Raw genomic sequence first — 25274 nt, 5'->3', positions numbered from 1 at the left:
TTTCATCATTTTCATCGCCAAAAGAGTTTTGAAGGTTTCCAAGTTGCTCACAGAGTAATTTTTTTTTTTCCAGGTTTCAAGCGTCGAATATTGTCAATGCCGCGAGCACAACTTGACTCACGATAAAATGACAAGCGTCTGCGTTCTCAAGCTCATTGTTACTTTTCCCGAATAACAACATCCTTGTTGTTTCTGCTAGCCGTGGTGGAATAAGTGGATTCAAACACGTTGGACTTGAAAAGGTTGATTGTGGAAGCTCAATCGGGTAATTTTTTTGAAATCTTTCAAATTTGACGTGGTGGTTATTTGGTCCGTGTCTAGTGCAACAATGCTCAAAAAAAAAAACAAGGAATAAACCAATGACAGACTAGTCCGGATATTTGGATCCAAACGGATCTAAACGAAATTATGGTCAGACGGTTTGGATCCTCTGTTCCCAAATGATGTTGAAGGAGGGAGGAGGGGGAGCCAAGTGCTTTTATATAAATGGCTTTGGAAATTTCCACAAACTTGAATTATGTGCTAGTTGATGTCCGGCAACTACAGCCATGTTTATCAATTTTTCAGCATTATTGTCTCTTGGAAGCAAACTTGCAGGCGCTCCGGCTCCAACCAGTGGCGGTCCTTTGGCTCACCAATTTGGATTGAAGTTGGAAGACATGTACTACATTGAAGATATGTACATTGGTACACCACCGCAAAAGATTGACAATGTGATTGTTGACACTGGCTCTACTGACTTTGTCCTTTTGACCCCGTATTATGACCCGAAAAAGTCTGTCAGTTTCGTCAACACAACAAACGTTTTCACTACCTGGTATGGTTCAATCGAGCCGTTTGAGATGTACCAGGCCTATGACACAATTAGTAGCACTAGCGGACTCGTTGTTCAGAACGAGACCATTGGTGTTGCAGGTGTTACCCCGGACAATTTCAATGGCTACTACGGCATCTTTGGTCTTGGGTTCACTTACACAGAGGCTATTCAACCTGAATACAACAGTTTCCCCTTTTTGCTTAAGGAACAAGGCCTGATTGAGAGAGTACTTTTCGGTTTCAACGGCCAAGCAGATAGTGGGTCATTGTTGTTTGGTGGTGTTCACAAGGATGTGTACGAGGCTCCACTCAATAGAGTGCCGATCTTAAAGAGACTCAGTAGTGCTGGACCAAGATTGGACTACTATTCGGTGCCGGGCTTTACAGTCAATGAAATCAAACTCGGCAATATCACCATCTCGAATCAGGACACGTTGTATCTCATTGATAGTGGAGCCGATGTTTTCGCTCCTCCTACTCCGGTTTTAGCCAATTTGTTCACGGCAATTGGAGGCGATTCCTTTGCAGATGAAGAAGAAGGGTTGACTTATTTCAACGTTGACAACATTGGTGACAAGGAAATTATTATCGACGCACAAGGTGTTGAGTTGAAATTCCCCTTGAGCGATATCATCCAGGAAACAAAGGTTGTGAATGGTTCAACTTATGCTGGAATCCCCCAGGCTTCTGTTGGTATCAACATCGATGCTGACGCGGGAACATTGCCATTTTATTTGCTCAAATACTATTACTCCGTTTGGGATTATGATAATGGTGAAATCTATTTTGCTAAATATAAGCCAGCTGATCAACAGGGAAGTGAAACCGTTGCCGTTGCTTCTGGATACGAGTTGCCTGTGGCTACTAAAGACCCACCCAAGCCTTCAGCTACTTATGCAACTATATACCAGGCAAGCTCGGAAACCACCATCTCAGCAGCTACGTCGTCGCCGTCGTCGTCATCATCATCGCCGTCGTCATCATCATCGCCGTCGTCGTCATCATCATCGCCGTCGTCGTCGTCATCATCATCGCCCTCGTCATCATCATCATCGCCCTCGTCGTCATCATCATCATCGACCTCGTCGTCGTCATCATCACCTTTATCATCAACTTTAGCCGCAAGTGCTTCCACTTCTTCTTCTCCTTCCTCTTCTTTCACTGGTGGAGCTACTGCCAATTCCACTACTACCACTTCAACATCATCGATTACTTCTACACCCGCAGCTTCTTCTTGGAAAAATGCACAAGCACGTGCATCTATCGTGAGAAAGACAATCTATGCTTGCTCAGCTGACCGCAAAAATATTCTTTAGAAAACTACATCATCTCTACTAGAGACCGTCTAAAAAGATTTTCAAATGTATCGAATACACATTGAAATTTGTTTTTTCTTTTTTTATGCTTTTTCTTTCATGAAAGCTACTAATCCTACATAAATAGTTTGTTTGTAGCGAAAGGCCAAAGATCAAAAGCCCGAGCCCGAGATCTTTCTTTTTTTATTTTCCTCTCTTTCTCCCAATTGACTTCCAAGTCAAATCAAGTCACCACAGGAAAATGCCCCAAAACGATTCGATTCTCGCATCATGAACCACTTCGTCCTCCACCAATTGAATCCGAGGGTTACCCCAACAAGTTAATGAAATCATCAGCCCCGCCGCCCGAGCCGCTGGACCCGCCACCGGCTTTCTTGCCCCTCCCTCCACGATCCACATCCTCTTCCTCCATCTCCTGCTGCTGCCCATATACATGCTCGCGCATTGCGGGACTCTTTCTCGTTTCGTCTCTAGTCTTGTTCAACTGCCGCTTGTCGCCGCCCCCTCCTTCTTCTTCATCTTCATTTTTCCCGCCCTGGCCGCCTTGGCCACCACGGGAGTCCTCATTGAATCCGGGATAATTGGTAATACTGCCAAAATGCAAATGGGGCAATGAGCTGAAAAGATTGGAATGGTGCTCGTAAGTTCTCGCTTCGCGGTGCTCGCCAAAGTTCTCGCCTATATCGTGGTCCTCGACTTCTCGCAGTTGGGGTTTCCATGCTTTGCTGCGCAAGTCGTCTCGTATGATTTTTTTCTTTTCCATTTCGTGTTCCCATGCTCCTTCGAGACCGGGCTCTTCGGAGTCAAAGGGGTCTTCCAAGTGGAACAAGTCGGTTTTGGGTTCAGATTCAACTTCTCTTTTCGGCATTGCTGGTGCTACTACTATCACTTTAGATTGGGGTTTCTTCAAGGAAATAAAGTGGTTGAATTGTTCTAAAACAAGGATGACAGGAGTTTTATATATGGTTTCCAAAAGGGTATATCTTCTCCTTGGGTAATCTAAGTGGCTCTAGCCTACCTCCCCTCTTCCCCGATCCTTACTCAATCCCCTCCTTGCCCATTACCCTGTTCCCCTTGCAAAACTACGTTTGAGAAAAAATGACGGGCTTACACATAAGGTTGCATTATCGCTGACCTGGGGATAATGGCTTTAGTGTGATGTCACTCGTCAACACTACACGTATATTCTACCATATCCATTCCCAAAAATAAACCTCAAACTAAACACCGGTCTAGCCAAAAGATCAACTTCTCTTATATCCATTAACTTTGCATGATATCACTTCCAAGGTTGTGTTAATCTCGATTTCTTTTTCATTCTATTCTTTTTTTTTTTTTTGGATTGGGATTTTGCGGGGAAGGCAGAGCACCTCCAAACTGTTAGCGAAGTTAAAAAAAACAGGAGTGGAAAGTTCATGATGTCTACGAGGAGTCACGTGACCTAGAATGGTTTTTTTGCAATCACTACAGTGGTTTCCTCTCAACCCCCATACCCACACACAGTTGGATGGGGTAATTGAAGGCAGGCCTCATATCTCTTTGCTTCTTGAACATCTTTATATAAAGCCTGTTTTTGTCATTTCATTTCCTTTGCTGAGTTGATCCAACTGTACCTCCATTGCATGTCTAGGTCTGCAATTAACAATTAATTCAGTATTCAACTTTTTTTTTTTGTATTTGACTCCACCAAGAGAGCTGGCTCGGTCAATGCCGCTGCCCAATATGTCAAACGGCTCTTGCCAGAAATATATTGAAGGTTAAGGATCTGACAGGTCAATTGGTATTTGACTTAAGCTTCATCATATTGGTCCTCTCACAAATGCACATCTGGTAGCGCCCGCTTCAGCCCACACACAACCAATCAAATATTTTTCAAACCAAATCACTTTAGAGGGAGAGGGAAAAGAAAAGGTAACCAGTAAGCTTTTGGAAAGCCCGAATCATCAAGAATAAAAAGACCAGCCGCTGCCCACAAGCTACAACAAGCTACAACAAGAGCCACGAGTAGTCACAAATAAGCAGATTTTGTTGTACCACCAAGCTACCACCTGATAAAGTACCTCAGTGTGTCACCATATTGGAAAGAAACAGATAGAAATTAGCTCCTAGCAACAATGTTATCCCGTATATTTTACAAACCCAGTCTAGCTCCGACAGCACAAGTTGCGAAAAGGTATTCATCGATAATCTCAGTACACAGAGAAACCAAAGAAGACAATACATCACTACCATTTGAGTTCAACTCCGAAAACAAGAAGAGAGCCGAGGAAATCATTGCAAAATACCCACCGCAGTACAAGAAGGGCGCATGTATGCCATTATTGGACTTGGGCCAGCGTCAATTGGGCTTCACTTCGATCTCGGTCATGAACTACGTTGCCAAATTGTTGGATATGCCCCCAATGAGAGTTTACGAAGTGGCTACTTTCTACACCATGTACAACAGACACCCCATGGGTAAATACAATGTTCAAGTATGTACCACCACACCCTGTCAATTGTGTGGCAGTGACGGAATAATGAAGGCAATAAAGGATCACTTGAAAATCAAGCCTGGTCAAACCACGGCTGACAAGTTGTTTACTTTTCAAGAAGTTGAATGTTTGGGTGCTTGTGTGAATGCACCCATGCTCGCCATCAACGATGACTATTACGAAGACTTGACACCCGAGGCAACGGTTAAGCTTTTAGAAAACTTGCAGGCTGGCAAAGAATTGGAAAAAGATGGACCTGTGTTGAACAAGAGAACCTCGTGCGAGCCATTTGGCGGACAGAAGGTTTTACTTGGTAAAGAACCCACCGATTTGAGAAAATTCACCAGGACCGATCTTTAGAAACAAAATTGAAGCAAATGTGAAGATTTTTTAAAAGAACTGGAGGAGGATGATTTATATCTAGAGAAAAGACTGCAAATATAACGTCTTCCAGCGCGAAGGGGGGGTGGTTCTTTTCTCTCCGTCTCTTTCTTTTTGACGATAGTGTTCACGGTCTAGGGTCTAGGGTTGTTTTTTTTTTTTCCTCGTCGCAGTAGCGAGTTACTTGAATGCAAATAAAAGGTGCATCTAGAGATCCAAGTTGAGAATGCAAGAGAACTCGATCAATCCAGTAATTGTGACATTTTATCTCTAATCAACCGAACTTCAAATGTAGAGGGAAACTGGAAGGATGCGGAACCTCCGAAGGTCTGGTACTTTTTTTTTTTGATGCGTGGCACGTGACCTGTCATATTAAATGATGCCATAGATAAATCTCTGACTCTTTTCCTTTCGCTTGACAGAATCATATCCTCCGCAGAAAGACATTTTTCACTTTTATTCAAAACACTATTCTATTTCATACAAGACTCTTTCTTGTCGAGACCGTATATCTTTTATTTACAAGCAAGTACTACTAAGCACAGATTCAAACAAATATTTTTAGGGCTGAGGAAAAAGAGAAAGGATGGCTCCAAAGAAAAACTATAGCCTTGAGACAGAGTTGGTCTTGTCCAAATCAGGAGATCAATACAATGCTTCCGTGCCCCCATTATACCAATCGGCCACTTTCAAGCAGCCTTCGCTTTCCAATATGGGAGAATACGACTATACAAGATCGGGGAATCCAACAAGAACCCACTTGCAGAACCACGTTGCTAAAATCATGAAGGCTAAACATGCATTTGCCGTTTCATCAGGTATGGGATGTCTAGATGTTATAACAAGATTGTTGAAACCGGGGGACGAAGTTATTGCAGGAGATGACTTGTATGGAGGCACCCACCGATTGTTGACTTATTTGAACAAAAAGGGCGATTTAATTGCTCATCATTATGACACAACCGACACCGAGTTGATCAAATCGAAAATCAACCTCAAGACCAAGATGATTTTCTTGGAGTCGCCAACCAATCCCTTGATTAAAGTGGTTGATGTTAAAAGCATAACCGACTATGCGCACCTGGTGAACCCCGACTTGGTTGTGGTTTTCGATAACACGATGATGTCTCCAATTTTCATGACTCCCTTGGATTTGGGAGTTGATATCCAATACGAATCCGCCACCAAGTATCTCAATGGCCATCATGATATCATGGCTGGCGTAATAGCTACAAGGTCGACCAAATTATCCGAACAGTTGTACTATGTGATAAACTCCACTGGCTGCGGTTTATCGCCATTTGACTGTTGGTTATTAGGCAGAGGATTGAAAACTTTGGCAGTTAGAGTCGAAAGGCAACAGGAAAATTGCATCAAGATTGCTAAATTTTTGGAAAATATTGGATTCAAAGTCAGGTACCCGGGACTAAAATCGCATCCACAGTACGAACTTCACAGTTCCATGTGCTCGGGGTACGGTGCTGTCCTATCGTTTGAAACGGGATCGATCAAAGTAAGTGAGAAAATCGTGGAGAACACAGACATTTTTGGAATCGCGGTTTCCTTTGGATGTGTCAACTCGTTGATTTCTATGCCTTGCAGAATGTCGCACGCTTCGATTGACGCTAAAACGAGAGAAGAACGAGCTTTCCCGGAAGATCTCATCAGACTATGTATCGGCATTGAAAACGTCGATGACTTGATCGACGACTTGACAAAGGCACTATTAAAGAGCGGCGTTGTCAAGATCAATAACCGTGACGAGTTGTTTCACGCGGTGGATTTGCAACCAAAATTATAGATGGATCGTCGCAATAAATACATACCATAAAGTCAACATGAAGAAGAAATGTCAGTGTGTCTGTAAAAAGAAACCTCGGTTGAAAACCAAATCCCTGCTCTCTCATCTCTAAATGCCGTGCCAAAGGCTGCCATTGCCACTGTCATCGCCACCGTCATCGCCATCACATAGTATGCTCTCTCGTGCCCTTGATAGTGCCTGTTGTATGTTGTGTTGATAGCCTCTGCTAAAAAAAAAAGGGAAAACGTGCACGACCCTAATTTTTGCGCACGTGACCAGAAACGGATGGAACGCGTCATTTCATCCACCACCCGATACGCGATATAAACCAAAAACCACAGAGGGCAATCCATTATTCACAAGTCTTTCTACACTTCACCCTCGACCCACACACGAGCATAGCTACGACTTTCAATCTTTTGCGGAAATTATCAAAAAAAAAGAGATTAAAGATGACCTCGTTCCAGCTCTCCAAGGGAACTTTGAAAGAGATTTTCTCCAAAGCCGGGTTTGGTAAACCCGTTAAGCAGATTGTTGTTCAAATAACAAACATGAAGGCAATCGACACCATCAATAACCAGAGGAAGTACCGTGTGCTCATCACTGATGGCATCTATAGCACACATGGCTTGATAGACGAAAAGTGTACGCCTTATTTGGAAAACAACAATTGTACAAGGTACGCCACCATTCAAATCAACAAATACACCTTGTTGGGCTCGACAAAGCACTTCGTGCTTATTGAAGATTTTGAAATCTTGAATAACAAAGGCGAGAAGACGGTGGAGAAGCCCATTGGTGTCGATGACTATTTTGCTGAGCATCCTGACGAGGGACATTTCCAAATTGCCAAGAAACAAGACTCGATGGATTCCGGAGCTAGAAACGAATCTCCTGCTCCTACAAGAGCAACGCCACCGGTTGCACACTCTACTTATTCCAACGAAATGTCCAAATACCCCAAACCCAGAGGTGCCCCTGCCGGAAGTGGAGCCCCGGCACCAAGAATCTCACCAATTGAAACCTTGTCTCCGTATCAAAACAACTGGACCATCAAAGCTCGCGTCTCGTACAAGGGTGATTTGAGAACTTGGTCAAATGCCAAGGGTGAAGGCAAAGTGTCGAGCATAAACTTTCTTGATGAGTCGGACGAAATTAAAGCTTCGGCATTTAATGAAACGGCAGAGAGAGCCCACAATTTACTTGAAGAAGGCAAAGTTTACTACATCTCAAAGGCCAAAGTTTCCGCAGCTAGAAAGAAATTCAACAATTTGTCCCATCCATATGAGTTACAACTTGATAAAGACACCGAAATCACCGAGTGTTTTGATGAATCCGATGTACCCAAATTAAGCTTCAATTTTGTCAAATTGGACCAAATTCAAAACTTGGAACAAAATGCCATCGTTGATGTTATGGGCGCTTTAAAAATCGTCAATCCTTCCTTCCAAATCACCGCCAAGTCCACGGGTAAAGCATTCGATAGAAGAGACATCACCATTGTCGACGAAACTGGGTTTGCCATCGATGTGGGTTTATGGAACAACACCGCTTTGGACTTCAATGTTGAAGAAGGTACCGTGATTGCATTTAAAGGCTGCAAAGTGTCAGACTTCAATGGAAGAACCTTGGGTTTGACGCAATCGGGTTCCTTGATCCCCAACCCAGGCACACCAGAGTCGTACCAATTGAAAGGCTGGTACGATAATATAGGCGTCAAGGAAAACAACTACAAGTCCTTAAAGAATGAGTTGGGATCGGGAGGATTATCAGCCCAGGAAAAGATTGCGCAAAGAAAATTGATTGCTCAAGCAGAAGAAGAAAACATTGGTGCTAACGGAGGTGACAAGCCGGAATACTTCACCACGAAAGCAAGCTTCTCCTATTCAAAGCCTGACAACTTTGCCTATCCCGCATGCAATAATAGACTCAGTAACTCGGGAGATAGCACTAGACCTGCGAATCCATGTAACAAGAAATTGGCCCAGTTAGGTGACAAGTGGTCCTGTGAACGTTGCAATATCGAATACGACGAACCCACATGGCGTTATATCTTGAACTGTGCCATCATGGACTCATCGGGTCAAATATGGGTCACCTTGTTTGACGAACAAGCAAAGAAGTTATTAGGAATGGATGCAAATCAATTGATGCAATTGAGTCAAGAAGAAGCCGCTAGTGACAAGAACCCCGTTGCTGAAGTCATGCAGAAAAACTATTTCAAAGAGTTTAATTTCAGAATTAGGGCCAAGCAAGATACATTTAATGATCAGTTGAAAATCAGGTATCAATGCGTCGGCTTGTTTGATGTTGATTTTAATGCTGAATGCGAATATCTATGCCGAGAATTGGATGCTACTTTGGCATAAGGTATATCTATATATATTGAACCCCTTACAAAGCAAAGCAAAAAAAAAAGCAAAAAAAAAAAAAATCTGGGGTGGAGTGAGGAGGAGTTGGAGGAGAAAGATCACCATTTGTTCTTATTCTTGTTGTGTCTTTTTTTGTTTTTTTTTTTTATTTTTCATCGATTTGTGTGTGTATGATTTCATCGTTTGTAGTCAACGAGTTTATTAATCTTTAACCAGTATTCTCGGAGCACTTCATTTGCCATCCTTTGACCACGTGTAATCATCAATTTACTCGCAAACTGCTGTACTTCACATTTCTCCAAGGTAATTTTGCCCACATTTAAGTTATTAGAGACTAAAAGTAGCCACTTTCTGTAGTCCATGGGATACTTGCCGATTAACGTGGTGAAAAGTGGATAATAGTAATCCAAAGCTGATCGCGGACTTTTCAAAAACGCGGTTTGTAAAGTCTGGGAGAGCCGCAATCCAAGAGACTGGCCATTTTCATCTTCTCGAGTCATCATCTCACGAACAAACACTTGATCTTCTTGTCTACCTTTTTTTATCGTTACCAATCCATTCCAAAATTTAATCGTCGATTTGATAGTTGGCACTTCGTGCTTTTCGAATGCATCCAAGGCAAACGGGATGATGCAAGCTGAAAACACTTGAGTTGGAAGCAATAAACTCGGCTTCACGTCGATGATTGCCGAGAAAATCTCAAGCGAGGAGCTTATCAAATCCACGTCGCTCATAATTGCATCGATCTTTTCAACGAAAGCAGCTTGCAAAATGAGCTCAACTTGCTGAACCTCGATTTCCTTGTACTTGTTGATGATGGTGCTGAGCAACAATTTGTGAAGATAGTAGATAGATGACGTGCTCCGAGATTGCAATTTGGCATTCATGTACAGGAATATCGAGTCCAATCCAAATGTAAAAGGACCAGGCACTGGCTCTCCAAAGCCGCATTTCAAAACACAGCAGCATTTTTCGGTGACAATGGAGTTCAGAGATAAAAGATGTGAGTCCAATGAGAAATTTCTGAGGCAATCGAGTATCTTTAATCGAATCCCCAACGGGTCCTGGCTCCAGTAACTGATGGTGTATTGTAGTTGGTTAGCGTCGAGGTAATCTTCAGCTTCCTCGGGCAAAACACTAGCACTGCCGATTTCCTTGATGCACGCGAGCAAGCTAACAGAATAGTCTTCCATCATTTCCTTGTTCAAGTGGTTTTGCTGCTGCTGCTGCTGTTGTTGTTGTTGTTGATGTAGCCAAATCTCATTGAGTATCATGTGGATCTTATTTCCCAACTCAGCGGGATCCTTGAGTGTCCTCACAATGGTAATGTAGGAGTACATGATTCGTTCACGAATCACACTGTCAAACGCGGGATTTCGCAACATTTCCTGTAGGGCCATCTCGAGCTGGGGCAAGAAAGGTATCAACTGTTTTTCTGTATCTTTACAGATTCTGAAAACTGTTCTCGATGCAACGAGCGATAGTTGTTGATTACCACTATTGTGGATCAATTTGAAAAGAAAATCAAAACTGGGTGCTAAATACAGGTTTCCCTCGGGTGACTTGTAAAAAAAAGGTAATGCCGACATTAAGTTTAGCAAACTAATTGGAATTTGTTGTTGATCAGTGGGACTTAGTTTTGCCACCAAATCCAACACGCCTCGATCAAATATAGTCCTAATGCACCGAGCAAGTTCTAAAGTCTTGCCGTTATTTCCTTCCACGTTGTCGTCGCCGTCGCCCTCATCGTCGTCGTCGTCATAAAATTGTATATCACTGATGATTTTGTAAACCAAATAGATGGCGGCTTCGGTGTTTACCAAGTTTTGGCCCACGACTTGGCACAAGGTTTCAATCAATGTTTTTCCTAAAACAGAGTAGAACAAGATAAAAGTATCAGCTACCAATGTACGAAACTTTGTAAAATCTTGAGTATCGGTTCCGGAGACTTTTTGAATCTTTTGAAAGTATACAACGGCAACCTCCATCAAAATCGAATCTCGTCTCTCGTTGTATGCCATGCGGGTTGTTTCTGCTTCAGCAAGTATTTCCTCAATGGCATCTGCATCATCGATCAAGGTATTGGCAAAGTCGTCCCAAAAATTGAGAAATTGAGAGCTAATATTTTCGTCCGCCGTCGGTGTGCCAGGAGCATTGGTCAAGACAATTGCCGTTTGAAGTAGTTTAAACGTTTCGTCTTTCAACAAACTGCGGGTGATTTGTACCAAGTTAAGAGTCAAGTAGGTTACAATCATGTTGACCATATTGTCCACCTCCAGTTGGTGTTCCTCCATGATGATGAGCCCCTCGGTGTCGTTTTTTTTGGTAAATACCGCGTTTAGGAACTGGTATCCAAATTCATTGTCCGCAAACAAAATCCTGTTTATCGGTCCCTTGAATGGGTTGAGAACCCTTGGTATATTGTCCATAAACTCTGTCAATGCAGAGACAGCTTTATTGTAAACATCGATTTTGTCAAAGTCCACTGGTGTTTTGAACGTGCTCAACGTGAATTCAATAAAAGGCTCCAAGTCTTCAGTATACCTCACTCCAGACTGGTTTTCAGCAATTGAGCAATAGACGATCCATGAGTTTAAACAGTCAAACAGGATGGAAAGTAGTGCCAATGGAAGGTTGGCGTGTTGAAGTAGCAAATATTTGTAAAGTGCGCGGCAATGCTGGAAAATATTCTTGTATATTGAATGGTGGAGTTCAGGTGAGTTGTTTGTAAACTTGACCACGTCTTCAATCAAGACTTCAAGAAATATAACGAGAAGCTCCAAATGTCGCAGATCGGTCAAGCTTTGCAAATAGGGGTCTATAGATGCCGATGTGGGTGTGGATGCCGCAGTGTGTGTAGACTCAAGGTTTAGCATAAATAGCACCGGATCAAATTCCTTGTAATTTGCAATAAAGATCAACGACATGCAACTCAACAACTTTCTTATTATGAATAGGTTGCCTTGGAAGTTGTCCTGACACAATTGTTGAATGGACTGCAGGATATCTCGAAATGGTTGCAAATAGCTCTCCTTGGAAACACCAAACGTGTTGAAATACACAGTAATTGTAAGGGCGCCAAAGTACTTGACGGTTTGGTTGTCGTGTTGCAAAAGTAGTCGACCTATCTCATACCCTTCCCGGCTCCTTTGATATGTCTGCAACTTATCCTGAATGGTGTGGATTTCGGCAGCATCTTTTGACGTGTACAAGATTTCTATATCCTAGTGATCAACATGGTTAGCAACAAAAAAAAAAAAAAAGGAACAAGGAAACAGAGATAATGATAGCTGAGGAAAACATACCCTAATGATATCTTCAATGTTGAATTGATTCAACATCAGCCTAGTACTTTGTTCTTTTGACTTGCTATCAACGTGTATATACGTCAAGTAAGGTGTCTGGGTCTTACCAGGGGTCCTATCGTGGTGTGGTTGGCTGAAAGTTTTGAGCGAGAGCTCAAAATCGTTGACTTCCTAATAGGGTAGTCAGTGTCGCTGCGGTGGAATTTGCCTCTATATGACATGGTCGTGTACTTGCGCAATTTTTGCCCCTGCGCTACCAAACACCACGCCGCACCGCTTTCCCTTTGCAGAAGACAGGTGGTAGCACCCTCGGTTTGCCTCAGTAATTTTATCTAAATGATCAGGAGGTTTATATCACACTGCTTGACGAGGCATCATTAACGCACTCACGAAAAGAAACCAACCACTTATTCTCAAGCAACAGCCACTTGAGCACACACCCGTTCTTTTTGTTGTTTTTTTGGAGAAGGAGTTTCTTTTTTTTCTTTTCAGTAACCGTGGTAACTCTTGAAACATATTTGGAGCTCATTTTGCTAGTTAGTATCACCTTGCTGTCGGAAATTACTGGTTCATTTCAACAACCTTTGAATTTAACAAGCGGCAAGAATAGAAAAAACGTCAATATGTCTAGAGTCGCAAGAGCACAGTGTGCCAACTGTACGTGCTCGCCAGGCTTATTATCAAGAGCTAATAGAAAGTCGTCGTTGTTTGCGAAAAAGATCAACTTGAATAGAATCAATTCGGGTTTAAAAGATCCAAATTCAACGTCGCGTAAAGGTTCGGTTTTCACGTTGAATCCTCAGTCGTTATGTTTACCCGAGGCTAAGGAAGTCAACACGACTCAGAGATTGTTAAAGTTGAGAAACGAAATGAAAAAGGAAGATGTTGCCGTTTATATCGTGCCAAGTGAAGATCAACATCAATCTGAATACACGTCGGCTTATGACCAAAAGAGAAGCTTCATCAGCGGATTTAGTGGTTCCGCCGGTGTGGCAATAATCACCCGAGAACTAAACAGCATTGCTGAGGAGGAGCAAGGCACTGCTGCATTGTCCACGGATGGTAGATACTTCACGCAAGCTGTTGATGAATTGGATTTTAACTGGATTTTATTGAAACAAGGTGCCAAAGATGAGCCAACTTGGGAAGAGTGGACTGTCAAACAAGCAGTTCAGTTGAGTTTAGATAGTGGGCAAACCGCCAAAATCGGGGTCGATCCAAAACTAATCACTTTTGAGCAAGTTGCAAAATTTAAAAAATTGATTGACGGAGCGAAAAAGAAATCGCCAAAGGCAGCAGTCGAATTAACACCCGTTGCAAGAAACTTGGTCGATGGCATATGGGAAGAGTTTGAAACTTTACCGCCATCAACTAGAGGTGAAATTAAACATTTGGATATTGCATTTACTGGTAAATCAGCAAAGGATAAGATTGAACAGGTAAGAAAAGAAACATTCAAGAAGGATGATGGCGACGATGTCAAGGGCTTGATAGTTACATCATTAGATGAGATTGCATGGCTATTGAATTTACGTGGCCTGGATATCCAATATAACCCAGTTTTCTACTCCTATGTCATCTTGACTGATGAAAAGTTGAAATTCTATGTTGACAAAGAAAGACTAGCTCCGGAAATAATTAATGATTTGGAAAGCATTGGCGTTACAATTGAACCATACAATGATTTCTACAATGCACTCAATACAGTATCAAAGGAGTTTTCAGTCTACGGTCACAAATTCTCCATTTCCAACAATGCAAATTGGGAAGTTGTCCGAAATCTCAAATGCCCATACTCTGAAGGCGGTCTCTCGCCCATTGAGCTTCTCAAGTCTCAAAAGAATGAAGTTGAATTGCAAGGTGCCAAAGTAGCACATTTGAAAGATGGACGCGCATTGATCAAATTCTTGGCATGGTTGGAAGATTTGATGACGAAACAAGAGGACATTATTGATGAAGTGACAGCAGATGAGAAACTTTTGGAATTTAGGAAACAAGAAGACAACTTTGTCGGTTTGTCATTTGACACAATAAGCGCCAGTGGTGCTAATGGTGCCGTGATCCATTACAAACCCATCAAAGGCGTAGCATCAATGATCAACCCCAACAAGATTTACTTGAACGATTCCGGCTCCCAATTTTTGGAAGGCACAACTGACACTACCAGAACTGTGCATTTCAACCAGCCATCAAGTGAACAAATTAGAAACTACACGTTGGTACTTAAGGGTAACATTGCATTATCAACGTTGAAATTCCCCGAGGGCACTACTGGTAACTTGATCGACTCAATCGCTAGACAATATCTATGGAAAAACGGATTGGATTACGGACATGGAACATCTCACGGTGTCGGTGCATATTTGAATGTGCATGAAGGACCCATTGGAATCGGACCTAGACCAAATGCAGCCAAGAATAAACTTCAAGTGGGCAATCTAATTTCAAACGAGCCGGGCTTTTACAAGGAAGGCCATTACGGCATCAGATTGGAAAATGTCATGTTTGTCAAACAATCCGATTACTCATTCAACGGCAAGAGATTTTTAGAGTTTGAGACTGTTACGAAAGTGCCCTTTTGCAGGAAGTTGATTGATGTTTGCTTGCTCACTGATGACGAATTGAATTGGTTGAATCGGTACCACGCGTCGATTTGGAAGGAGTTGAATGGGACCTTGGAAAAGAATAGCGTGGCGTATAAATGGTTACGCAAGGAAACCGAACCAATTTCTAGGTACTGAAGCGGGCGCCCACAACTAAACTATAGTTTAGAAAAAGAAAAGCAATATTTGTGTAAAAAAAAAAAAAAAAAAAATGCAATGCGAGGAAAAGGGTTTGATGGGTTGGTTCTGATATACACGATAATAAAGTGATTTGTTAGTTGTTGATGGTGGTTGTTGATGGTAGTTCTTTTCATCTTCCTTACGCAAAATGCTAATAACAAAACAAAAACAACAAAATAAATGCTTTATCCCTATTCTTCAAACAAGATTTGAATCTCTTCAATACGTCTCTTGCGTCGTTCTTCTTCCTCAACGCCAACAGCTTCGCCAATTTGTTTCTTCCTCTCCTGGATCTTCAACATCTTGGTCTCGATGCTGTTCTCCATTATAAATCTGACAACCTTGACAGTTTCATTCTGGCCAATACGATGAATCCGGTCAATGGCTTGGTCTTCGATACTTGGACTCCACCAGGGGTCCATCATGAATGCTCTGGACGCAGTAGTCAAATTCAAGCCCACACCACCGGCTTTCAAGCTTAGCAACAACACTGAGATTTTGCCATTGGTGACGGGTTCGTTAAATGCGTTAAGGAGCTTGGACCGTTCATTCATGTTCAACCTGCCGTCAAATTTGTAAACATTGAAATGATTATCCGAAGTAAGTTTCAACTCGGCCTCGATGATATCCAAATACGAGGCAAATTGCGAAAAGACAATAACTTTCAGATTGGCCGCTTGTTGTTGAAGCTGCTTGAGGTGGCGTGTAAGGGCCTGGATTTTCGAACTAGACCGGTTGGGATCATACAAGTATATTTGAAACGGATAATCTTGCTTATGGTCTCGTTGTTGGGTATGAAATCGGATTTCGTTACTGGTGGTCTTTTGCTGCCTCAACTTGAACAACTTGTACTTGGAAATGGGCTCTCGGCAATTGGGACAGAGTTTCTGCTTGCGCAACTCGGATTGGAAATCCAAGTGTTCCAAGATGCACGATATGCAAAAAGTGTGACCGCAGGGGGTCAATGCTAGCTCGTTGCGAGGAATCGGAGATGTCGTACAAATGGAACACTCGTTCTCCTCCTTGACGTGCTCATAAAGTTTGTAAATGGTTTCTTTTACTTCGGTATCGTTGAGAAATTTGGCCTGCTGTTCTTTGAGTTCAAGCAAGAATTTCTTCATCTGCTCGTCTGACTCGAGGTCAATCACCTCATCGTCCATTTCGTGAGCTCCACCAATGAGATCCACATGACAACAAACTTGTCTCAATCTCAAAATGTGGGTCAAAATTTGCGTGTACTGGCGCAACAACTGGCCAGACTTGACACCTTCGGCAAACGACTCGTAAGCCTTCATTTTAAACCACTGGTATAGTTTTGCCTCCTGTTCGTTAAATTTGATCTCCTCAATCACCACCTGTTTTTCGGGCAACTGAACCAAAGGTTTGCCATTCTTTTTTTGATTTTTGGTTCTCCTCAAAAAAATCGGCTCCAATATGGATTTGATCACGTCCAAAGTCTGCAGAATCTTTTTCTGCTCAAAGGGCATGGTGACAAACGTCTTCCAATAGGAAAAATTGTTCCAAGGGTCGAGTTCCAAAAACTTGACTAGCGAATATAAATCGTCCAAGCGATTGACTATTGGAGTTCCCGTAAGCACCCATTTCCTGCTCAGCTGCAACTCGTAAACTGACTTTGCCGTCTTGGTGCTTCTATTCCGGATATTGTGGCCTTCGTCCAAGATTATTCGGAAAAACTTGACGGAATACAAGCCGATTTTGGGCAATTCGCCTTGAAAATTTCTCTGTTTCGAGAGCCTCGTGAATTCATTCAAAACTGTACCATATGTGGTGATTACAACAATCGGGATTTTCTTATTATTGTTATTATTATTATTCAAAGACGCATCCAAATTGCAAAGCTTTCTCGACAAGTCTAGCGATGTCTCGTCGCCATAATACAAATGGCAAACGTGATTTGCAGTGTTGTTGTTTGCCTTTTCAAACTCCTCCTTCCATTGGGAAAGCAAGGACATGGGCACTATGATCAATGTAGTTTTCGACGCGTACCGGCAATTGGCTTTGCAGTTTGCCTCGCTAGTATCGTAAGGGACCGAGTTCACCAACGCCAATGTTGCAATGGTCTTGCCCAACCCCATCTCGTCTGCCAAAATCCCACCCTTGACGCTGGTCCTGATGACAGGTTTCTCCAAAGAGAGTTCTCCGTTGTACAAATTGGCATAAAAAAATTTGCAACCATTGTCGGCTTGGTTTTGCGTTGACGAAGGAGAAAGTTGGGTAAGCTCGATTTTCTGCAGGCTTACTACTGCAGCACCGGGCCATTTGTATTTCCTCCAAAGCGGGTTCACCATCCCTGTTTCATCAATATTTTTTCTGGATTCAGCAGATAATTTGTCGTCGTCGCCAGATAACGTGTCCAACACGTCCAACTCTTTTTCTCGAGCTAGCATCCATGAAAGTCCATGCTTCTGATAGTCTCTTAGCTGGAGCTTGAAATTTTCCTCTGGTGGCTCTGTTGTTTCGGGCAAACTTTCCAACAACTTTGACTGGTTGTTTGCTTGATAAAATTGTCTTAGTTGATCAAGATTGACTTTGTCGACTGGCTCCTCAACCTCCGAATCGGCATCTGCATCTGCTTCTGCATCTGCTTCCGCTTTTGCATCTGCTGCCGCACCTGCTTCTGTTTCAGCAACTTGCGACGCCGCTTGATCATCCTCAGTCTTGCCCTCACTATCCAACTTCAATGGCCTGAGCTTTAGCCTGTCAAACAAATTAGCCACGGCAAATTGTCTTAATCTCATGGCAGCTTCGCCCTCACTCTCAGTTGCAAAACTAAACCCTGTGCCTTTCTTGACCGGTGTTTGTTCCAAAGCATTTATATTTTTGACAAATGCACTATTCTTCAACAAGACTTCAATCAGTACCAAGAACGAATCGCCAGTGGATAACCGGCGTTTCATATTCTCCATAACAGTTACATTAAAGTGCGCTATATTTAAATCAATCAAGGGACTAAATATCCTAGTCAAATCTTCGGGCAACCTCCCGATTTCGCGCTCATTGAGACATAGTCGTATGATTGAGCTTTTTTGCATCGATGAGTTTCGTGGTATTAGTCGCTTCACGGTGAGAAGATCCAGAAACTTCAACGGCTTTATAGTGGGACGAGTGGCCCACGCCTGGACTTCGATTGTTCCCAAACTTTTCATCCACGATTGCTGCTCAATCTCCCCCTTTTTAAACAGAGATGCCATCTGCATCCTTTTGTTCAGCTTTTCCAACTCTTCAAGCGCGTCCATCTTTCGCTTTGCTGGTGCGTCATTGCCAAGAGCCGGTGACTGTGCTGCGGTGGATAAAGGGCTCGGCAGCTGCAGTAGACGCGTCGTCGTCGTTGAGTCTTTTTTCATGTGTTGCAACTCATCAATGTCGGGCGGGTTAGTGAATAGCTCACTGATGGCCGCCTTTACGCTTTGCTTCTCGGTGGAGTATTTGTTGTACAAATACTCCAAGATGACAGGCAAAATGTCTCCCACTACAGCTTTCAAGTCTTTGGCAAATTTGTTCAAAGAAATGGTTGTTTCTCGTGGTTGCAGCAAGATGGCTTCTTCTTGATGTGCATCGGTGTTTTCCTCACGCTGTTGTTCCTCCTCGTCGGAGTTTACAAATAAACTGTCCTCTTTGCTACTAGGAGGTGACAGCGGCTGAAGCTTGAGGTCCTCTTCCTTCTTGGTCTTGGGCAAGAAGAACCTCGACTTGGTTATTGCCATCAAAATATGTACAGGCGTATATGTGGTTGCCACTTTTCTCCCAACTGGCTGTCAAAATGAAAATGTTACTACGCGATAGTGTTCTAGAAAACGCGCACTGCTCAGCATAAGCTGCTTCTACCACAGCTGTCACTGCTGCGTTTCGCAACCGGCTTTTTTGGCAGCCATTTCTACACCAAAGCTCAAACCTCCGCCACTTGGCCAATCGACTCAGCTTAGCCTAGCTCAGACTAGCTCAGCTCAACGCTAACGTGTGTTAGGTTTAAACAGATACAGTAGGAGCTTATATTCGCTAGCCCGCGATATTTACAGAACTGTTCGTAACAATCGTGAAACGGGTTAAGTCAATCAGCTCAGCTCAGACTAGCTCAGCTAAACGCTAACGTGTGTCAGGTGGAATTTTAACAGGTGCAGCAAGAGCTTATATTCACTAGCCCGCGATATTTACACAACTGTTCATATCAATCGTGACACGGGTTAAGTAAGAGCGCTTGTACCTGAACCTGCCCAGACTGTGATTTACTGACATGCTTCCTTTTGGGCCTATCGAGTAAGTTTTACACGTAATTTTGCAACAATTTCCAATGCAAATGTGTACAATTCGCGAGCTGCTAGGGACGCGAGATGCTGAAAAGGCTGAGAGTTGTTCTAAAATCCTAATCCTGGCAATTATTGACTGTTGAAAAGCAAGGCAATTCCCCCCACAATGCCACTTTTATGAAGAAAATAGAAAAAAAAAAAAGACTCTCATCGTTTCAAAGTCTTGCCAATTGCAAGCTTGACCAACACGTTCTTCTACTCCTACTTCTTCTTTCATGTAGATATGGCTTTGCAGTGTTGAATCCCCAGCATAGGCGCTGTCCATACGAAATCTCGTTTTATTTTTCCGCTAAGCGGTGGTTAAATAGTGACTCATCGCAAAGCGGGAACGGGGGTGGACGTCTAAGGAGCTGCTCCGAAAGAAAAACAGCACAGTTTACTTTTGACCTGGGCCCCTGCAAGCTCTACTTTTGCAGCCATGGACAGAAAAGTCCCTCCTGAAGCTGCTCTTGTGGTTTCCTAAGGGTACTCCGCTTTCTCCAAATATCCGTGCAGTGCGCAAAAAACGACCAACAGTCAGATTTCGTTTTTTTATTTTTTTTTAATCTTTTATTCAGCTCTTGCCAAATCGATCTCGATTGGGGGGGGTTCAGAGGGGAAACTCTGCCATAGCAAACAGTGGAATTAGTAATTTCCAACTTGACTCACAACCGCTTGTTGCAGATTTCACTTTGGACAATTCACCTTATCCGTCTCTTGCCGACAAGCTCATACCGATCTGGTGCCGCACTATAAGTACAACACCCAGGTAGCTTCTCCAAAAAAAAAAGAATATATATACATAAATTTTCAATTTTCACTTTCCATTTTACAGGTTTCAACTTAACCCACCCATCCTTTTTGACTACGCTTTATATTTTTTGAGAAAATGACCCAGGAGAAATCACAGAAAGCTAAGAACTTGACGCACTTGTTGTCGCCAGAGGCCAAGTCGAGACAAAACTCTCCGTTGAAAGATGCCTTCAAATACTATAAATTACCCGGAATGACCTTTTTGGGCGGCGGTTTGCCCTTGTCAGACTACTTTCCATTCAACAAGATCACGGCCGAGATCCCCACGCCGGGGTTCACCAAGGGCATTGGCGCACCATTGACTGACGACATCAAGTCCACAGTTGAAGTCTATAAGAAGGCCGACCAGAATGAACCAAACCAGATTGAATTGGCGAGATCTTTGCAGTATGGCTTCACCGAGGGCCAACCTGAAGTTATTGCATTTTTGAAAGAGCACACTGAAACTATTCATGGTGTTCCTTACCAAGATTGGGACTTGATTGCTTCCGTGGGAAACACTGAGTCGTGGGACTCCACTTTGAGAACATTTTGTTCCAGAGGTTCTTCCATCTTGGTTGAAGAGTACTCATTTTCGTCGGCGTTGGAAACTGCCAATGGCCAAGGTATAAACACTGTTCCAGTGACCATGGACGAGTTTGGCATCATCCCAAGTGCTTTGGAGACGTTGATGTCGCGCTGGACGGGAAACAAGCCAAAATTGTTGTACACCATTTGCACTGGCCAAAACCCCACTGGTTCCAGTTTGAGCGCGGAGAGAAGAAAGCAAATCTACGATATTGCTTGTAAATATGACTTTATCATTGTGGAAGACGAGCCATACTATTTTTTGCAAATGGAAACATACACCAAGGACAAGTCTCAAAGAGAAGGCAAGCAAGTCCACGGCCACGATGAATTTGTCAAGGCGTTGGTGCCATCGTTCATTTCCCTCGACACTGAGGGAAGAGTCATTAGATTGGACTCGTTTTCAAAAGTCATTGCCCCTGGATTGAGATTTGGCTGGATCGTTGGCCAAGCAGCGTTATTGGAAAGATATGTTCGATTGCACGAAGTTTCAATCCAGTGTCCATCTGGTTTAACGCAAACTTTAACGAACGCATTGTTGCAGAAATGGGGCCAATCCGGCTACCTCGACTGGTTGATTGGCTTGAGAGCAGAGTACACCCACAAGAGGGACGTTGCCATTGACGCATTGGAGAAATATTTCCCAAGCGAAGTTTGCACGTGGGTGCCACCAGTTGCCGGTATGTTTTTCACAGTTTCCATTGACGTTTCCAAACATCCAAAATTTCACGAATTGGGTGAAGATCCAATCAAGATAGAGTCGTTGATTTACGAAGAAGGCATCAAACAGGGCACCTTGATGATTCCAGGTTCGTGGTTCAAAAGTGAAGGACAATCGACCCCACCACAAAAGAACTTGCCCCAAAACCCTAGTCAAAGGACACACATTTTCTTTAGAGGTACATATGCCGCAGTTCCATTAGACCAATTGGTTATTGGTCTTGAAAAATTCGGCAAGGCTCTCAGAGTACAATTCGAGTTGGAGTAGGAGGAATCATATGTAGAGGAAGGAAAAACAACTTGTTGTAGGAAAGGTTTAATGTATAAAAGACAATGTAAAGAAAACAACCAAAGTAGAGGACCAGATTGATTGCAAGTTCAGTCTTTTCTTCACCATGGTGTAAATTGTGCGCTCGAAAGTTTCAACAAAATTTCGCCAATTGGCGTGTAAGGTTGGGGAGACTAGGGAAGAACTCCAACACACACATACACATACACCTTTATATAGCCAGATCTGGTCCCCCTACTGAAACATGCAAATATTAAAGATACCATGGCTTGGACATAGTAGTACGTGGAATTGAAAAACCAACTCCCTTTCCCGGCTTTTCTTTTTGATTTGTATTTTTTTACTAACCTTAAAATGGTTTAGCTGAAAATAAAAATATAGAATGCTACTCAGTCACGATAAACTCCACCGGCACAAGGTTGGCATCGGGCGGGTTGGACGGCTACATCAAGATATGGGACGTGAATACAATCACTCGTTTTTTCAAGCTTCTGGATGAACGCTACAACAAGTGCAAGAAATCCTTGGAAGCAGACGTTGAAATTTCACAGCTACCAGACAAGACACTACGCCGGCCGTTGTGTTCCATGTCTCGACATAATGGGGTAGTCACCTCGCTCAAGTTTTCCCCCGATGGAAGGTGGCTCGCGAGTGGGTCCGACGACAAGATTGTGCTTATATGGGAGAAAGATGACGACCAGCGGCCAAAGGCGTTTGGAGTAGAACAAGAAGACCTCGAGCATTGGACAGTCCGCAAAAGATTAGTGGCTCACGATAACGACATTCAGGATATCTGCTGGTCCCCAGATGGCAACTTGCTCGTTACTGTTGGCTTGGACCGGTCAATCATCATTTGGAACGCAACGACGTTTGAGAGAATCAAGAGGTATGACGTGCACCAGTCGATGGTCAAGGGGATAGTCTTTGACCCCGCCAACAAGTTCTTTGCTACTGCCTCTGATGACCGAACAGTGCGGATTTTCCGATACCACAAGAAATTGAACGAGTACAACAAATATGAGTTTCAAATGGAGCATGTTGTCATTGAGCCGTTTAAGAAATCTCCTCTCACTTCATATTTTAGAAGGATGAGCTGGTCTCCCGATGGACAGCATATTGCTGTTCCCAACGCCACGAATGGGCCCGTGCCATCAGTGGCAATTGTGAATCGAGGCAATTGGGGCACCGACGTGTCCTTGATTGGGCATGAAGCACCAGTAGAAGTTTGCTCGTTTTCGCCGCAACTATTCCAAACCAACGGCGGGGACGCAGATGAAAACGAAGACGACCCCAAATTCCAAACTGTGCTAGCTACAGGTGGCCAAGACCGCACACTTGCGGTGTGGTCTACCTACAATTCAAAGCCGATTGTTGTGTGTCTGGATATTGTGTTCAACGCCATAACGGACATTTGCTGGGCACCGGATGGGGAGACACTATATTTCAGTTGTCTCGATGGCTCCATTACTTGCGTGCGTTTCGACAAGGGCGAGTTGGGCGAGGTGGTGGCTTCTCGTGGGTTGATAGACAAGCAGCTCAATAAATACGGCACTGATCGCGAAGCTGCCATTTTACCAGAGAGCGTGGAGCAGTTGCAGTTGGAAGAGAAAGCTAGTAAAGTAAGTCTTGCAAATAACAGCGTCAACATTAACAACAACCAAACCGCCACGCCCACACCCACGCCCATCTTTGCATCTCCAAAGAAATCAATTGAGACCAAGTCCGTCGAAAATGGAGCAATCACATCGACTCCAAATCAAGCTTTGGTACCTGCAAGGACAATTGATACTGCCAAGCTAAGAAAACAAACAATATCGATTACCAAGTCTGGTAAGAAAAGAGTTGCACCGTTGCTTGTTTCATCGTCGTCACCGTCATCATCATCGTTAAAGACTGCAGCAGCCCAGTTGAAGCCAAACGACCAAGGCAGTGCTCTAAAGAAGCACAAGCTAGAATCTAAATCGAATGCTGATTTCAACTCTAAAGTTTCTCAGCCAAACTACATTTTGCCACGACTAGGACTACAAACAACGGTATATGGCATTAAAAAGCGCGACTCAAGCATAGCTCCAGCTCCAGCTGAAGATGAGGAAGTCAAGGATTTTGATGACATGGGAGGTGTCGCGATACAGGATGAATCATCATCTCCGACAGCACAACTTTCCGAGTCCGCCCTTCGAAGACTCAAGAATAGAGAGAAACGAAGGTGGTTGGAAACAAAATATCCTAGCACATTTATTGACATTTCCTTGGATTTACCAGAAAGCCTTTTCAGCAACAATGCCCTTCAAAATAAGGAAATCAGCAAAATCTACAAGGCGTACGCGAGTAATAACAAGGACATTGTTGGCGAGATCTCCAACAATTCAGCAATTGAGTTTGACGAGGACTCGATGTTTTACGTTATTCTTCGGAAAACAATCCACAAACAAAGGGCGAATCCGGCAATTGGAGTTGAACAAGTTGACGAGATCACCACTACAATAGAAGTGAGAAATGGCAAACCTTGGCATGAAGATGACCCAAGGCAGGAAGATCGTGATTTCGACGATGCTACAAAGGTGATTGTTTACAACAATGACCCAAGTGATCAGCAGCAGCAGCAGCAGCAGCATCAGCGTCGTTTATTCACCCTCTATTTCCCCTTTAGGATCCAACTGATTCTTCCGATATTAGAGGAGGGTCTCGGTGGTGATGGAGGTGACGATTTAAAATATTACGTTCTATGTTCATTCAATGGAAGTGTGCAAGTTGTCTCGGCCAAAACGGGGAGATATATTTTACCAACAATCGAGCTTCGCGAGAATGTGGTATCGATGAGCTACAGGAATGGCCATTTGTTGGTGTTGACTGGGTCTGGAGTATTCTATGGATGGAACTTGAACACCATGAAATGTTATATGAAGAGGATATCAATCGCCGCAGTATTAAACATGACTCAACTAGATGACAGTGTCAAGAATGGTGTAACTACACCTGGAGTTAAATGCATTGACCTCAATTCCCAGGACGGGTCTCCTTACGTCTTGACCGACGCCAGCAATGATGTTTATGGGTACTGTCTAGATGTAAAGTGCTGGACAAAAGTGATTGACTCTTGGTACTACAATGTCCATGAAGATTTCTCAATTGAAAACAATCCCGGATTGCAGCGAGTATTGCACAGGCTGAAATTGAATCACAAGAATGACAAGATAATCGGCAGTCTTAACACGTACAAATTCACCACTGCCAAGAGTAAAGTGTTGAAAAATGTTATGACTACAAGAAGTAAAGAATCATTAAACATGATACAGACACACGTACAAACAAAAAAAATAGACTAAAGCATCA

At 43.2% G+C, this 25274-nt stretch overlaps 10 protein-coding genes across 10 annotated transcripts; 7 read left to right on the top strand and 3 right to left on the bottom strand. All coding sequences in view use genetic code 12, as the record gives it.

Annotated features, from left to right (window-relative positions):
* Positions 1–548: 548 nt before the first annotated feature.
* On the top strand, positions 549–2132 carry LODBEIA_P45300 (uncharacterized protein; the record flags this gene model as incomplete). The annotated part of the gene is made up of 1 exon (XM_066974762.1): positions 549–2132. One exon carries the CDS (start codon positions 549–551, stop codon positions 2130–2132), a length of 1584 nt encoding a protein of 527 aa, XP_066831468.1.
* Positions 2133–2439: 307 nt separating this feature from the next.
* On the bottom strand, positions 2440–3000 carry LODBEIA_P45290 (uncharacterized protein; the record flags this gene model as incomplete). Its single annotated transcript, XM_066974760.1, has 1 exon — positions 2440–3000. One exon carries the CDS (start codon positions 2998–3000, stop codon positions 2440–2442), a length of 561 nt encoding a protein of 186 aa, XP_066831467.1.
* Positions 3001–4246: 1246 nt separating this feature from the next.
* Positions 4247–4966, top strand: LODBEIA_P45280 (uncharacterized protein; the record flags this gene model as incomplete). The annotated part of the gene is made up of 1 exon (XM_066974759.1): positions 4247–4966. The coding sequence occupies one exon, from the start codon at positions 4247–4249 to the stop codon at positions 4964–4966; it is 720 nt and encodes a 239-aa protein (XP_066831466.1).
* A 607-nt stretch (positions 4967–5573) lies between these two features.
* Positions 5574–6788, top strand: LODBEIA_P45270 (uncharacterized protein; the record flags this gene model as incomplete). Its single annotated transcript, XM_066974758.1, has 1 exon — positions 5574–6788. One exon carries the CDS (start codon positions 5574–5576, stop codon positions 6786–6788), a length of 1215 nt encoding a protein of 404 aa, XP_066831465.1.
* A 452-nt stretch (positions 6789–7240) lies between these two features.
* Positions 7241–9157, top strand: LODBEIA_P45260 (uncharacterized protein; the record flags this gene model as incomplete). The annotated part of the gene is made up of 1 exon (XM_066974757.1): positions 7241–9157. One exon carries the CDS (start codon positions 7241–7243, stop codon positions 9155–9157), a length of 1917 nt encoding a protein of 638 aa, XP_066831464.1.
* A 179-nt stretch (positions 9158–9336) lies between these two features.
* Positions 9337–12501, bottom strand: LODBEIA_P45250 (uncharacterized protein; the record flags this gene model as incomplete). Its single annotated transcript, XM_066974756.1, has 2 exons — positions 9337–12384; positions 12466–12501. The coding sequence occupies 2 exons, from the start codon at positions 12499–12501 to the stop codon at positions 9337–9339; spliced, it is 3084 nt and encodes a 1027-aa protein (XP_066831463.1).
* Positions 12502–13088: 587 nt separating this feature from the next.
* On the top strand, positions 13089–15206 carry LODBEIA_P45240 (uncharacterized protein; the record flags this gene model as incomplete). Its single annotated transcript, XM_066974755.1, has 1 exon — positions 13089–15206. The coding sequence occupies one exon, from the start codon at positions 13089–13091 to the stop codon at positions 15204–15206; it is 2118 nt and encodes a 705-aa protein (XP_066831462.1).
* A 233-nt stretch (positions 15207–15439) lies between these two features.
* On the bottom strand, positions 15440–18973 carry LODBEIA_P45230 (uncharacterized protein; the record flags this gene model as incomplete). Its single annotated transcript, XM_066974754.1, has 1 exon — positions 15440–18973. One exon carries the CDS (start codon positions 18971–18973, stop codon positions 15440–15442), a length of 3534 nt encoding a protein of 1177 aa, XP_066831461.1.
* Positions 18974–20441: 1468 nt separating this feature from the next.
* LODBEIA_P45220 (uncharacterized protein) lies at positions 20442–21920 on the top strand (the record flags this gene model as incomplete). The annotated part of the gene is made up of 1 exon (XM_066974753.1): positions 20442–21920. The coding sequence occupies one exon, from the start codon at positions 20442–20444 to the stop codon at positions 21918–21920; it is 1479 nt and encodes a 492-aa protein (XP_066831460.1).
* A 265-nt stretch (positions 21921–22185) lies between these two features.
* LODBEIA_P45210 (uncharacterized protein) lies at positions 22186–25267 on the top strand (the record flags this gene model as incomplete). Its single annotated transcript, XM_066974752.1, has 2 exons — positions 22186–22222; positions 22305–25267. The coding sequence occupies 2 exons, from the start codon at positions 22186–22188 to the stop codon at positions 25265–25267; spliced, it is 3000 nt and encodes a 999-aa protein (XP_066831459.1).
* Positions 25268–25274: the final 7 nt, after the last annotated feature.

This window comes from Lodderomyces beijingensis (genome assembly GCF_963989305.1).
Source record: "Lodderomyces beijingensis strain CBS 14171 genome assembly, chromosome: 5".
NCBI lineage: Eukaryota > Fungi > Ascomycota > Pichiomycetes > Serinales > Debaryomycetaceae > Lodderomyces > Lodderomyces beijingensis.
Note: the sequence above shows the minus strand (reverse complement) of the source record. Positions and strands in the feature narration are given on the sequence as shown.